The sequence below is a fragment of the Gymnoscopelus microlampas genome (assembly GCF_963454915.1).
Source record: "Gymnoscopelus microlampas genome assembly, chromosome: 24".
Lineage (NCBI taxonomy): Eukaryota > Metazoa > Chordata > Actinopteri > Myctophiformes > Myctophidae > Gymnoscopelus > Gymnoscopelus microlampas.
This window is the reverse complement of record NC_139961.1, coordinates 14423152-14439475: the sequence shown is the minus strand read 5'-3', so window position 1 is coordinate 14439475 and position 16324 is coordinate 14423152. Positions and strand designations below refer to the sequence as shown.

The window sequence follows — 16324 nt, the reverse complement described above, 5'->3', positions numbered from 1 at the left end:
TGCCAGCTTATTATAAGCGACTTTGGCCTTGTTTTTCTGTAAAGTGGCTTGTGGGTTGCGTTTTTTTGGGGGGGCTTGTTTCTAAAGTGTATAGTTGCTTATTTATCCAAATATTCCCCTCCCCCCCAGATGTTTTGAAAATAGCCGACGTATACAGTATGCTAAGTCTAGCTGTTGCCATAAAAGGGTTGTATATTTTTTTTGTATTTTATTTACATTTTGAATGTGGTTTATATTTCAGTGAATCTCTGTATTGATTTTTTTGATATTACTGCAGTGCCATCTACTGTTCAGGTAATGTCATTGTGTTACCTGGGCAGTCATGTTATGTAACACCAATCACTTGAACATTGGGTACACATTTTATACCTAAAATGCCTGTAATCAGTACTACTGAGTTTCTGATGAGGAAGGAGCTCTTTCTTCATCTGATAATTTTTTGAAACATTATACAAACCTAACCTCCTAGATCATTGATTCTCAAAGTGGGGTCCGGGGACCCCCAGGGGTACTTGAGGGGGTTCCAGGGGGTCCCTAACTAAATGATGAATAGGAACCAAATGGACCCTTATGGGTCTGTAACTCTGAGAGTGTACAAATGGTACCAAATGGACCCGTTAGTCCTCAGAGTTAAGTTAACATTGATTTTACAATATGAATTGGGGTCCCAGAGATAGAAGAAATGCCATATAAATGGGGGTCCGTAGCCTAATGCATATCAAACTGGGGGTCCTTGAAATTTAAATGGTTGAGAATCACTGCTAGAGCTGTAAAAATCTTCTCTTACTGGGGTCCCTGGCTTATCTTTTCAAATGGGGGTCCGCGGGCTAATAAGTGTCAATTTGGGGGTCCTCCTCGACATGAAAAAGTTTGAGAACCACTGTCCTAGATTCTGTGCAGAAGGCGCACATGGTACGTCTTTTGTTATGTGTTTCCTTTGTATAAATTGTATAAATCATTGTAGTTGTATTAGGTGTGTTTATGTTTATGTGAATATGGACAATTCATTCATCAATACGGACAAACAATTCATGGACACTTAAAATGACAGTATGACTGATGATGAGCAGATATACAAGCTCATATATATGATCTTGTAGATCTGCTATTTTTGAAAAATCTTAAAGGTGTGCAAATCTTTGAATAATATATATATAACTCAAATCTTTGCTTCTGGGGGTCCCTGGAACAAAAATATGTTACAAATGTTTTTAAAAAAAACATTGTATAAATATATATTTAAAGATTTGCACAAATGTTCACGATTTGTCAAAAAATAGCAGATCTACAAGCTCATAACTCATGAGTTCTAGTGATTGGTGTTGACTGCCCAGGTAACACAATGACATTACCTGAATAGCCAAATAAATCTAAAAATGACACAGATACTTTCCTGGTCTAAATGTTTTTTTTTTTTTAAAAGCCATTTAAGCCATAACTAGGCTAAGTTTGAACTTGTGAGGTGGTGCAACTCTATTCTGCCTCAGAGTCAGAACAAAACAATTTAGGAACGGTTATACACTAAGTTTAAAGTGCCTAGTTGGTTTCCTAGACCTTGGTTGCTTAATTCTCTCACACATTCTGGCAACACTGTCTGCAGCACGTGATTACATCCATTCAAACAGGGGGCGTGCCGGCTCAGCTGTGCAGAGAGCTGTGCTGTTGGAAACAAACAACCAAACTCGGATGATTACTAATTAGAAGTGTAACAGTTTGAAGTTTTTATCGTGAAATGCCTGCTAAAGTATGTATCTATAGTCTGTCCTGCAAGGAATGGTTAGTTATCTATATCTTATGTCTATAAATGTGATCGGATCGTGTGACTATCACGGCAGTTCTACTCGCACTCCACTGTAAGTCACGGTCTGGTGCTGCTCTACAAAAGTATTATAAATGACACTAAAGCTAACGTGAGACTTATTGTAAGATACGCGGTCATATAACAGCAGTTGACATGTTGTTTCTGTGTATATTCGTGTTGCTGTAATTCACGTTAGTTGACACTATGTATTTTGATACTGAAATCAATGTTATCTTTGCCTGTAGAAGTCAGAACCAGACCAGTGGAGGTGCCGACCACGTATGTTTTGTGTCTGGAACCAACCCATTGCAGGTAAATGTTGTTGCACTACGTTCTGTATAGACCAATTATTTGTTTACTTGTTTGTTTGTAACATTGAGACTGAATGCACAGGTGATTTGTTTCATGCAATCAATTCTCAACCTGTTTTGGGGTTTGCTGGTTTGGTTTCATCGCACCCCAGTGTTGCCAGGTCTGCTTATTGTCATTTTCCACCAAGGTTTTATTTGAAAATAGCAGAGCTACAAGCACACAACGCGTCGCGATGTGAGCTTGTAGATCTGCTATTTTCAAATAGATTATGTGTGTTTTAAGTGCTCATGTCACGTGGCCCCATAGTCGCTTAGTGGCAGCGGTGGCCTAGTGGTTAGAGGGGCGGCCTTGATACCGGAAGGTCCCTAGTTCGATTCCCCAATTCATCACATCAATCATGAATCACCGCTGAATAGCCCTTGAGCAAGGCTTCCATGCAGGGTCCGGCTGGAAACAAGCTTCGTGCTTAGTCCGACACCCTGGGTAAACAACAAACTTTGCTTTACTTTGCTTTGCTTTGCTTCTCTTGGGCTTGTTTTCCTAGACCTGGTTGCTTGTTTCTGTCACAGAATCTGGCAACACTGCCCCCAACCTGAACCCCCTCTTGTGTGTTGGCTAGTGCTGCCGCGCAAGACCTGTCAGAATGGGTTCAATTTGCAACCAGTATGACGCTTGCAACCAGTGTGACGTCGTCTGTTAAGCGAACAGTCTTCTCCCGGGTGGTTGAAGCCAGAAGGGGGCGAGGGGCGGGGCTGGCGGGGCTGTGCGGCCACGCGAATTGAAGCACAATGACAAATATTCTCTGCCTTTCTAATTAAATATCAGCACTTTGCTATGTGGACCATCAACCCAAAATAGACCTTTGTTGACCCCCGGAGGAGAATTCACGTCATGGCATCAGGCCTGTACTGGGATCACAAAAAAAGACAGACTAAACTTTGTTCTGCTTATGAAAGTGCAGGCAGGAGTAATGCTAGTGCTGAGATGCTCTCAGCAGCAGGAGGAGCAATGTTCTAAATAAGTGTAGAGGAATATCTTGCGGAGTTTCAATGTTAATATGTAAATATGGCAACTCATTTAGATGTAGGTTTATGGTTTCCCATGGACTATAGCAGTTGCAATTTCTCTTCTTTCATAACATAATCCCCACACCAAGAGTAAAAAAAGAAAAAACGTTTCAGTCATTCGGTCCGACTTCACTGTAGCCCATAGTAGCCTTTTCATACGCGATATGTGAAAGTTTATAATATTTAGAGAAATTGAAAAATGTCAAATACAAAAGTAGTCGTAGTAGTGAATATTTATTTTTGTTTCTCATAAGCGTGCATCCGTTGTATTTTTGTTTCTCATCATCCGTTGTCCGTCAACAACACAGCCGTCTGTGCCTCGACGTTTGCGCTGTCTCAGCTCGCTTGGTGTGGGCGGGGCTAGCGCCGTCCAGGATGTGACGTAGAAACTAGCAGCCCCGCCCCTCGCCCCCTTCTGGCTTCAACCACCCGGGTGAAGACTGTTCGCCCATGTAGCAGCCAGCAACATCGCCTGCTGTTATTTCTATGTACCGCCAGAGGGCGCCGTCAGGCAATTTAAAAACCTTACTTCAAACCACTGTAAACCCAATGTTAAAAGTCACATCTATAATGCACTTCATGAGGATGTAAAAATGTAACATGTTATGTACTATGGCAGCTCTGCTTGCACTCTGCTGTGAAGTCAGAACCAGTGGAGGTGCCATAACCACATATATTTTGTCTTGAACCAAACCCATTGCAGCTTCACTGAAGTACCACACCATCCATGCAAACCAACCCAGTGCCTCTGTGTGTGTGATGGGACGGGTACACACAACTTTTACAGAGGTAAGTTATAGGATGTTTAGTTAATATTGTAGCGAACAATATGTATCATTTTCATTTTGTAACTTGGTCTCATGTTGATAAAACTCGTCCTTGAACAGACAAATTAGATCCATTCGATAGTTAAATTGTTTGTTCTGTGTAGGCCAGTGTGTCACGGGGCACTGATTGACACAATCAATACACATTGATTGAGGACAATCTACACAACGGCTTACATTTGACTAACTTTGCCGGCCCGGCTTTGGAAATGACTGTGGAAGTGTTGGCTCATGTGGACAGTGTTCTTAACAGCGTATTTCCCAATGCATTTTAACGTTTGAAGTTTCTGTTTATTGAATCTGGGGTAGTTCATTGTGGTGGTGGTGGTGGTGGTGGTAATCATTGGTGCTGTCACCTCACCTGTTCTCCTCTGCAGTGCTGGCACTCTGAAGATTGGAGGGTGCCAAGTACTGCAGAAGAGGAGGGGTGTTTGTTCATGTTGTTTAGCATTTTGCTTGTATGCCTTTTGTGCCTGAAATATGTATTGAAGTGTATTCATTGACATTATGTTTAAGAAGCATTTATGTAATTGTAGATTAACCCATTAAGACCTGGAACTTTGGGCTGTGCCGCGCTACGAGCTTGTAGATCTGCTATTTTTGAAAAATCATGAAAATGTGTGCAAATCTTTGAATATATATATTTTTAAAGCGAACATTTTTACTCAATTCTTTGCTTCTGGGGGGTCCCTGGAACTAAATATTTTGATGGGGGTCTGCGGCCAAATACATATCATTTTGGGGGTCCTTGACGTGAAAAAGATTGAGCACCACTGATATAGAAACATAGCTTTTTCAGAAAACTGTTGAGATTTAGGAGACATGTAGAACCGGCTTCAGGTCTCAATAGGTTAAGAAGCATTTATGTAATTGTAGATTCACTCATGGGCCTTGGTTTGCCTTGTTTGAGATAATGGATACAAATGACTTTCATGGTGCTAGGTGTACTCCCACCTGGTTAAAAAGCAGGCATGCTACAAGTATGGGGAGTTCAGTTAGACTTGGAGCAACCAGCTGTAAGCACTTACGGGAGAGCTGCCAGGGTCCTTGTTTAAGGGTGTCGCCTGTTTGCCAGTTTCTTAAGTTCCTAGGTTGTTTTCTTTAGTTTAGTTTGCTGTCAAGTATGTTCATTTTATATATTTTGTAAAGTCGCTTTTGTGAGCCCCCCAGACCGTTTTTAAGTTGCTTGATTCAGTATTAAGATATTTGATATTAATTTTATCAGACACGTCCCCTTCCTATACAAAACTCACAAAAGTCTGTGTAGACGATAAAATGACCCAGAAAGTGAAATATCCCTTTAAGGCCTTCACTATTTATATGATGCACTGGGACTGTTGGTGAAAGATGTTTGGGTAAAAATACAACCCCCAAATTGACACTTATTAGCCTGCGGACCCCCATTTGAAAAGATATGCCAGGAACCCCCATAAGAGAAGATTTTTTTTACGTCTCTAGCAATGATTCTCAACCATTTTAATTTCAAGGACCCCAAGTTTGACATGCATTAGAGGCTACGGACCCCCATCTAATGCCATTTCTATCTCTGGGACCCCAATTTATATAGTAAAATCAATTATAATTTAACTCTGAGTGTACAAATGGAACCAAATGGACCCTAACGGCTCCATTTGGTTCCATTTGTACACTCTCAGAGTTACAGACCCATAAGGGTCCATTTGGTTCCTAACTATCCATCATTTAGCTGGGGACCCCCTGGAACTCCCTCAAGGACCCCTGGGGGTCCCCGGACCCCACTTTGAGAACCAACGGTGTAGGCTACTGTCGTTAGCTGTTGATGCTAGCCTGATGGTCTGTTGGTCACCGTGTGCAGCGTTTTTAAACGTTCTCATGTTCCTTTTTGTTTTCCAAGAAAGAAGACACAATGCAAGGAGGGAAACGGAAGAGGATCGATGCCTTTCTCAAACCACGTAGTCATGTTAGTGGAGCTCAATTTACTATGCGATGTCTTTACTTTGGAAGGAAACTGCAATTACGTTATCTTTATAAATCTTGTCTAAATGCCATGTACAATATGTGTTCATTTAGCTAGATTAAAGCTCATGTTGTGGAATGTATTGAGCTAAACTAAGCATTATTAGGGATGTGTGTTGTGTTCTGTATTTTTAGGAGCGTACATCACATCAGCCAGCATCAAGCTCGGTGGGGAGAGCAAGATGACGACGTTGCAGAGGTCGAGGTGAGCTGTCAAATAAAATTGCCAGGCCACAATTGCAAAAAAGGATTTGTTTTACCCATGTTTTTTTTTTTTTTTTAACTTTCTATTCTTTTTTAGAGCAAGGTAGGTCATGTTGGGCATCACATTTACATTAAATGAGTACATTTAACACTCTTATGTTGAGGGCCATTCAGTCCAGATGTAATGAGAGGGATCCTTATTTGAAGTAACTTCAGTCCTTTTGTTGAGAGATCTCAGTTTGTTTGTCTTTACTGTTAAAGTCCATGGTAGTTTGTCGGTTGATATTCCAATGTTTCACTCCTGATTTTTGGGCAGGTTTCCAGACATTTGCAGAAAAAAAATAATAATAAAAAAAATAAATAAAAAAAATTATATATATACGAAAGAAAATACACATAAGCACGTATACATAGAAATAAAAAGCAAGCAACAAAGTGTACAAAAATAAAAAGTATATAACATAAAAATATAAATAAAGCAAGGTATCTCCACGCATAGTACAGATTCACATGCTTGTACGTACATACATACAGACATACATTCAAAAAACCCACATCTTTTTTACCCATGGTTTTAAGTTTGAGGTTTGCCCTCATCCTAAAGTGAACACGTTTAGATGTGGTAGAGATGTATTCAGTAGAAGACAGAGGAGATTTAGGGAGGAGTAATATGCTCTGGAACAGGGGTGGGCAACTTTGATGATGGAGAGGGCCGCTATATTTCCACACTCACGCCAGAGGGCCACATTGCATATACTGTCAGGCCGTATTTTAACTTTTTTTTGCCATTCTATGTCATACAAAAGTAGCAAAAAAAGCCGATCGACAAGCTCAAAATGCGTCGCGTGTTTTGAGCTTGTAGATCTGCTATTTTTGCTATTTTTTAATTGGAATCCTGAAAAGTAACATTTTTATTTTATTTCAAATGCATTTAGTTATACTTATGTAACTGTATGAACTTAAATACAAATACATTGGACATAAAAACTGTTAATACTAGTCATTAAGCTACTAATATAGACTGAAGTAATTAAAGCGGGTCATGTTTGCATGTTTGCAATCAATCATATATCAGTATTCTGGTATTAACCTGCGGGCCGCATTAAGTGAAGGTGGGGGCCGCATGTGGCCCCCGGGCCACCAGTTGCCCATGTATACTCTGGAATATTAACATTGAGCTACATCATGTCAATCTGTTTTTTTTTTTTTTTTACATTATAGGATGTTGAAGTGGTAGGAGCTCAAGAAGATGAGGACGGCATGGTGCTGGACACAGAGGTCACGTCTGCTGTGGCAGTCTCCAACCAGTCATTCTCGGCAGCAAAACCAAATCAACCAGGTCCTAGACTAATTGTTAAGAAGCAAGTAGGAAAAAATATACTCTTTCCTTCCACGCTGAGTGGTACAAAAAAATATCCATGGCTCCATTTCAATCCACGTGTAGATGGTGTTCTGCTCTGCTTTCACTGTTGCAAAGTGTTTTATAGAAATGCTTCACCACTTGCAAAGAATGCAGAACCAGCGTTTATTTTCAGCAGGCTTCAGGAACTGGATGTTCTTGACATTGACTGCTGTCCTGACATTGATTGTGCTGACATTGATGTCAGGGCAGCAGAGTCACTGAACCATCTTTCGCCGCATGTCTGAAAACCCACCTCTTCAGGAAACACTACTCTAGTCTACACTTCCTCTTCACCTTGCCTACTTGTTAACTAGTTGTACGAACTCTCGTGTTATTGTTTTACTGGATCTTGTTTATTCGATGCACTTATTTGTTTTATCTCTTGCTCATTTGATTTTCCTATTTTGTCTCATCTGTTTAAGAAAGCAGGTAGCTGATATATTGCACTTTTACCTTAGCGCTAGTTATACTCTTAGTTGCTTGGTCTAGAAGAGAATGCACTTAAGACTTCTGGTGATTAGTAGTTTTGTTCCCTAACTATGTTGAATGCACTTATTGTAAGTCGCTTTGGATAAAAGCATCTGCTAAATTACAGTAATGTAATGAAGGCATCTGAGAGATTCCGTTAACATGAAAATTCAGATTGTCACAAGGTGGATGTAAATGCCGCTCTGTATGAAGACCGATCAGTACCGTGTCAGCTGGCTAGTGTGGCCGTATCACAGCAGGCAGAAGCAAGGGCCTGCCTCTTAAAAATTATTGGTGCTGTGCAGTTGGCGAGACAGGGAATAGCTCTCAGGGGCCACGATTCTAGTGAAGGAAATCTTGATCAACTACTTAAGTACAAAGCAGAAGATGGCCCATGCCTTACGAGGTTGTTAGCAAGTAAAAAAGCTTCTTACACATCAGGAAGAATTCAAAATGAGTTCCTTAAGTACAAAGCAGAAGATGACCCATGCCTTACGAGGTGGTTAGCAAGTAAAAAAAGCTTCTTACACATCAGGAAGAATTCAAAATGAGTTCCTTAAGTACAAAGCAGAAGATGACCCATGCCTTACGAGGTGGTTAGCAAGTAAAAAAAGCTTCTTACACATCAGGAAGAATTCAAAATGAGTTCCTTAACTTGATGAGCAACTCAATTGTTAGTGGCATTGCTGAAAACATTCGAGACCCTGAAAATCCACTCTTTCCACACCTGCAGTTCTCCATTCATTCTAATGGATGGCACTAGAGATCAGTCAGGAAAAGAACAAGAGGCATTGTGCTTAAGGTGTTGACAAGAATTTGCTTGTACATGAAGAATTTATTGGCTTCTATGAGATTTCACTGACCACTGGAGAAAATCTGGCAAAGGTGATAAAGGATGTATTGCTACGCCTTAATTTGCCAACGGAAGGCTTGCGTGGCCAGACATATGATGGCGCTGCAAACTAGAGATGCACAGATTGAAAAATCTTCTGGGGGTCCCACACCAGATAGAAGAGAAAATAAAACACACTAATGGGTTATTTCAAGTTCTGATTCAACAGACTGACAGTCATATTGAACCAGCTGCATGCTTTATTTTCTCTCTCTCTCTGTGTGTGTGTGTCGTGTATGCATGGCTTGTTTTCATAGACCGGTCGGATCTGTGGTGCGGTGTAGGGGCAATCTTGTGTCTTGGGTTTCCTGATAGCCTCCCATTCAAGTAACTGTGAATACATCTCCCACTCAGTTCAGTTTCAGTTCAGTTTATTTTTATGTATAGTAAATCACCCCAAGGGGTCCCTGTGCACTTCACAACAGGTCATACAAAAAGACACCGTAGCCAAGAAACGCAGTAAAATGTGCCCGCATGCATGGTCAAACAAATGACCATGCAGCAGTACACGGTTCTGAAAAAGTACAGAACGACAAAAAAAAGGGGAGGGGGAAGAGAATACATTTTGAACAATATTTAAAACCACAGGGCAAGAACGTACAGTAGCAATAAATTCAATAAAACTAGGGGGAACATTAGTGCAGGGAAAAAATAGGTTTTTAGCCTAGATAGCCTAGGCAGTCAGTGTAGTGCTATGAGTGTTTGTGTGATGTGATCATATTTCCTTTTCCTGGCTAGTAATCCAGCTGCTGCATTTTGAACTAGTCTAAGGCCATTTGTTGCTGCTGATGGTAAACCGAAGAAGAGGGCATTACAGTAGTCTATTCTTGAAGTGATGAAAGCATGAACCAGGGTTTCGGCATCGGGAAGTGAGAGTATTGGACAAATTTTGGCTATGTTGCGCAGATGGAAAAAGGCAAATTTTGTGATGCTTTTGATATAGTGTATGAAAGATAGTGATGAGTCAAAGACTACTCTCTCTGTTCTATACTCTAGATAGAACACGCCCCACCAACATGTCACTGCTTGTACCTATATGACTATATCACAAATTAATGATATGCCTCATTCGTTCGAAGTGTCGATGATCAATGTGTCCTGCAATTCACATTACTTCTCGCAGCTAGCTGCGTTCTTCATCGGCGCATGAGCCGAGTGATCCACCGCTAAGAGTTGTACTCTTTGGCTTTGTTTGGCGACGGCCGGGGGTTCACGAAAACAAGTTTAAAAATATGACCTCGGCCTCCCCTTCCTCCCTCCCTCGGATCGGCATTGCGTGCCTCCCTCCCTCATAATCTTTTACATTCGTCATCATCATCGAAAAAGTCATTGTAGAGCCTGTAAAGTCTGCTGGTCAGTTCTTCCTTGTTGTCTGACTGTGGGTTTGTAGACAGCCGACACATTCAGTGGCGTTTCCCCCAGCGACCGACACCCCGGATCTCTCTGTCCCTTTGCGGTTGGGACTGGGGTCTTCTTCACATTCAGGAATATACTTAGACATGCATGGCTTAATCTTTGAGACAAGCATATGCTACTGGCAGGATCAACCAGGTAGGCCTCCTGTTCCTTTACAGGCGGGCCTGGGGTCTTCACATTTGTGGGTCTTTTTCCCTTTCCAGATGGAGGCTTCATTATCGATCCTGGATTCAAGTCAGAAGATATTGGCCACTTGTATGATTGAGGGACTAGGGCTGCAACTTTCATAAATCGATTAAATAATGCAATTATTTATTATTTGTGTGTGTGTGCACACACGTGTAATGAAGTAAAAATATAGCTGCAAAAATATTATGTAGGGTTAGGGTTTCATATTTCAATATATCTTGTTTTCAATTATAAAAATGTTAAAATTCACTCATTACATTTCCTATAATGAAGACAATGATTAATGATGTTATCTAGTTATAATAGACTAGCATTAGATCACACTTCCAAAAGTGTTTTTACTTGAAAAAAATGACTATCAGAATTAACTAAAATGGTGGTAATTCATTTTGTTGCGTTAAAATAGTTTTTGAGGATATCATGAAGCCTTGTTCCAATAAAGAAATGTACAGGGTATTTTTTACCTATATATATTTTATATTTCCCAACGGTAACAAACATAGGGAGAAACTTGTATCAGCATAATGGGCTGCTAGAATCCGGTTTATGACCATAACGCTCCTCACTGGGCCGAACATCTGGATGTCTGCGTCGATGCCCGCTCTGACGGCGTTAATGGCCAGCTGCTCGGCTGGAGCCATCGCAATAAGCTCAAGCCTCAAAATCTTAAGATTTTAAGATTTTGCATGTCCGTGTTGATGCCCGCTCTGACGGCGTCAACGGCCAGCTGCAAGGCGTTATCCACCTGGGAGCGTTAGGAACAGTAGTGGTTAGATAGATGTACCGATACCATTTTGAGAGTAGCCGATCTACAAGCTGTGAGCTTATTTTCTTTTTTGCATACCTTCATGACTGTTTCCTTGTGGATCGTGAAAATAGGGGATTCGGGTTAACAGCAACTGCTGGGACACTGATTGTGACTAACTTTGTAAGGTTAAGATATGACCACGCTGCAGTGTGCTGTTTCTTTGATTGCCTCAAACAAACAAGTCATTAGGGTGACTGAATATTTAGTGCATCTATAAATCAGACAAAGTAGTCTTTAGGAAGAGTGAAACTTAGTCAACTTGTGAAGGTTTCTTTACCGTTGCGTAAAGGTAGAATTGTTTTGGTTCTGGTTCCATTGTCGCAACAGCAGCAATAATGATAATAAATATAACTGTAAGCAGCAATAACTGGGGGCCAAGCAATATGCAATAATTATGCAATCAACACCACAACTTTTCTGTAACACATAATTGTGTTATGGCGTCCAGCTGGTCCATCATGATGCTTACCTCCCTATCGGACGCTCCTTCGGCAGTTGGCCTGTAAAATCTCTGAAAGAAGAGAGGTACAGTATTATAGTACAGTGGGGGGGGTAGTACTCCTTGATTTGATATGATTTGAATTCACTCACCGCACAGTACCACAGAGCAGATGAAGTCATGAAGGTTCCTCCGCCCAGCTTTATTCCATGTACGAATTGATTTGTACCTGGCACCCCTGTCACGAAAATAATTTAGATATACAAATACATTATTGTCATATTAAGAATAGCAGAAATAGCTGATCTACAAGCTTACAACACGTCAGGAAGTGACACATTGTTATTCAATCCACTCACCTCATCCCACTGTTTGTGTTGGCTTTTTGGGCATCATGTCCTTCACGGCCTCCAAGGCAATATCAAACATTTTCTGTTTAATAAAGAGGTGGAGAGACAAGGAGACTCTTAATACTGAACAAACACTCTATAGCAATGAGTACTATCAGAATATAGAGCTATTCAACAGTTAATTTTAACACATTGGCTGCCATGGACGCAGATCTGCGTTCTTTTGCGCAAAAGCCCGCACGCTGCCAAGAACGCAGATCTGCGTTCTTTCAAAAAAAAAAGTATTAATAAAAATGAGCCTTTATTTATGAATTACAAAACGATTATTTACAAAAAATGATTAACACATTGGCTGCCATGGACGCAGATCTGCGTTATTTTGCGCAAAAGCCCGCACGCTGCCAAGAAGTTCTTCCAGGGCCTCCGTGGCAGCCGTTGACACTCTGCCCAGGATGACAATGGCGTCAACGGTGTAGGACCGGACTTCCGTATAGAGCATATTGCCCGTGTGGTTTTTGATCTTAGTCTCCAGTGGAATCGAATCTAGAAATGAGACTATCCACATTGAGACAGTGGCTGTTGTCTAATGTGGTCATGGGGGAAGTGGTGAACATTTCAGAAAAATGTGATGCGGTTTGGAGGTTGAGTGTGCGGGAGCGGATTGGAGGAGCAAGATCTCTGGCTGCTGATAGCGGAATTGCAGCGGTGAATAGGATGGGTATATGGTCGGAGATACTGCTAGCTAATGGGGACAGTTCAGTGTGGGGAATAGATAGGCCGTAGGAAAGCACAAGGTCCAGTGTGTGGCCCTTTTCGTGTGTCGGGCCGGTTACAGACTGGGTGAGATTGAAGCAGTCCATGAGGTTAAAAAAGTCTTTCACAAGGGGTTTTGATGGGCAACATACGTGCAAGTTAAAGTCACCGCAAACGAGGAAATGGTCATACTTTAATGTGATACTAGACAGGAATTCAGAAAAGTCATTAATAAAATCTTTGTTATATTTAGGGGGGCGGTATAGTACTGCACAGAGCAGGGGCGAGGCCAGGTTCAACTCAAAAGTCTGCAGCTCGAAGCTGGAGTAGGAGACAGTAGGATGGATCAGGCGGCACTGGTGGGCCGATTTAAAAATCGAGGCTAGGCCCCCGCCGGTACCCGTGGTCCGAGGTGAACTAAAAAAGGTACAATATGGGGGGAGAAGCTCAGAAAAAGCAACACACTCATTCGTCATCATCATCGTCAAGGAAGTCTTTGTAGATCCTGTAAAGTCTGCTGCTGTTGTTTGAAGTTGCGTCCGTAGTTGGAACCCGAAGACTGGGGTCTTCTTCACATTCAGGAATATACTTAGACATGCATGGCTTAATCTTTGAGACAAGCATATGCTACTGGCAGGATCAACCAGGTAGGCCTCCTGTTCCTTTACAGGCGGGCCTGGGGTCTTCACATTTGTGGGTCTTTTTCCCTTTCCAGATGGAGGCTTCATTATCGATCCTGGATTCAAGTCAGAAGATATTGGCCACTTGTATGATTGAGGGACTAGGGCTGCAACTTTCATAAATCGATTAAATAATGCAATTATTTATTATTTGTGTGTGTGTGCACACACGTGTAATGAAGTAAAAATATAGCTGCAAAAATATTATGTAGGGTTAGGGTTTCATATTTCAATATATCTTGTTTTCAATTATAAAAATGTTAAAATTCACTCATTACATTTCCTATAATGAAGACAATGATTAATGATGTTATCTAGTTATAATAGACTAGCATTAGATCACACTTCCAAAAGTGTTTTTACTTGAAAAAAATGACTATCAGAATTAACTAAAATGGTGGTAATTCATTTTGTTGCGTTAAAATAGTTTTTGAGGATATCATGAAGCCTTGTTCCAATAAAGAAATGTACAGGGTATTTTTTACCTATATATATTTTATATTTCCCAACGGTAACAAACATAGGGAGAAACTTGTATCAGCATAATGGGCTGCTAGAATCCGGTTTATGACCATAACGCTCCTCACTGGGCCGAACATCTGGATGTCTGCGTCGATGCCCGCTCTGACGGCGTTAATGGCCAGCTGCTCGGCTGGAGCCATCGCAATAAGCTCAAGCCTCAAAATCTTAAGATTTTAAGATTTTGCATGTCCGTGTTGATGCCCGCTCTGACGGCGTCAACGGCCAGCTGCAAGGCGTTATCCACCTGGGAGCGTTAGGAACAGTAGTGGTTAGATAGATGTACCGATACCATTTTGAGAGTAGCCGATCTACAAGCTGTGAGCTTATTTTCTTTTTTGCATACCTTCATGACTGTTTCCTTGTGGATCGTGAAAATAGGGGATTCGGGTTAACAGCAACTGCTGGGACACTGATTGTGACTAACTTTGTAAGGTTAAGATATGACCACGCTGCAGTGTGCTGTTTCTTTGATTGCCTCAAACAAACAAGTCATTAGGGTGACTGAATATTTAGTGCATCTATAAATCAGACAAAGTAGTCTTTAGGAAGAGTGAAACTTAGTCAACTTGTGAAGGTTTCTTTACCGTTGCGTAAAGGTAGAATTGTTTTGGTTCTGGTTCCATTGTCGCAACAGCAGCAATAATGATAATAAATATAACTGTAAGCAGCAATAACTGGGGGCCAAGCAATATGCAATAATTATGCAATCAACACCACAACTTTTCTGTAACACATAATTGTGTTATGGCGTCCAGCTGGTCCATCATGATGCTTACCTCCCTATCGGACGCTCCTTCGGCAGTTGGCCTGTAAAATCTCTGAAAGAAGAGAGGTACAGTATTATAGTACAGTGGGGGGGGTAGTACTCCTTGATTTGATATGATTTGAATTCACTCACCGCACAGTACCACAGAGCAGATGAAGTCATGAAGGTTCCTCCGCCCAGCTTTATTCCATGTACGAATTGATTTGTACCTGGCACCCCTGTCACGAAAATAATTTAGATATACAAATACATTATTGTCATATTAAGAATAGCAGAAATAGCTGATCTACAAGCTTACAACACGTCAGGAAGTGACACATTGTTATTCAATCCACTCACCTCATCCCACTGTTTGTGTTGGCTTTTTGGGCATCATGTCCTTCACGGCCTCCAAGGCAATATCAAACATTTTCTGTTTAATAAAGAGGTGGAGAGACAAGGAGACTCTTAATACTGAACAAACACTCTATAGCAATGAGTACTATCAGAATATAGAGCTATTCAACAGTTAATTTTAACACATTGGCTGCCATGGACGCAGATCTGCGTTCTTTTGCGCAAAAGCCTGCACGCTGCCAAGAACGCAGATCTGCGTTCTTTCAAAAAAAAAAGTATTAATAAAAATGAGCCTTTATTTATGAATTACAAAACGATTATTTACAAAAAATGATTAAAGGCATTGTAGGGAGTTCAGACATAATCAAAGAAAAAAACTGTTGTCAAACACCGCCCCTCCAGCAGTTATTTTCCCCGACCACCAGGGGGTGACGCAGGGGGGAGTTTTTAAATGAGTCATGCCCAAAATAGGTTGCCTTATGCGGATACAATTCGCGGAAATGCCCGACCCTACGGTTCTCTGAATTTATATTTTTAAATAGGCTCTTTCATGATAAATTGACCACATATATGAAGCTAAACAACTAAATTCTATCCAAACGATTTTTTAAAAGTAAATTATGTGCCTCAAAAAAGAAGTTTGAGAGCGTTTTAAAACCGAAAGTAAAAAGTTGATACGGGCACGGACGCGCACGGACACGCACATGCGTGCGTTAATTTACGACCCGGACATAAACAACATGAACATAAACAGAAGGGAAAATACGGATTTCAGACAGAGGACTGTGTTTCAATGAAGGAAAACACCCCAGCATCATTATATAGTGGCTGATAGAGGGGAGAAAATGCAAAAAATATATATATACATATTTTTTAAATTTAGGCTTAATGTTCCCTACAATGCCTTTAACACATTGGCTGCCATGGACGCAGATCTGCGTTATTTTGCGCAAAAGCCCGCACGCTGCCAAGAAGTTCTTCCAGGGCCTCCGTGGCAGCCGTTGACACTCTGCCCAGGATGACAATGGCGTCAACGGTGTAGGACCGGACTTCCGTATAGAGCATATTGCCCGTGTGGTTTTTGATCTTAGTCTCCA

General features: G+C 41.1%; 1 protein-coding gene across 1 annotated transcript in view; it reads left to right on the top strand.

The window, feature by feature from the left end:
• LOC311040558 (cilia- and flagella-associated protein 47-like) overlaps positions 1 to 11887 on the top strand; it is a gene marked incomplete at both ends in the record, with an annotated part of 83351 nt that extends 71464 nt beyond the window's left edge. Inside the window, 3 exons of the mRNA XM_084050889.1 lie at positions 5881 to 5938; positions 6138 to 6207; positions 11830 to 11887. Of these exons, the coding sequence (XP_083907015.1) occupies positions 5881 to 5938; positions 6138 to 6207; positions 11830 to 11887 (186 nt within the window). The remainder of the gene's footprint in view (positions 1 to 5880; positions 5939 to 6137; positions 6208 to 11829) is intronic.
• Positions 11888 to 16324: the final 4437 nt, after the last annotated feature.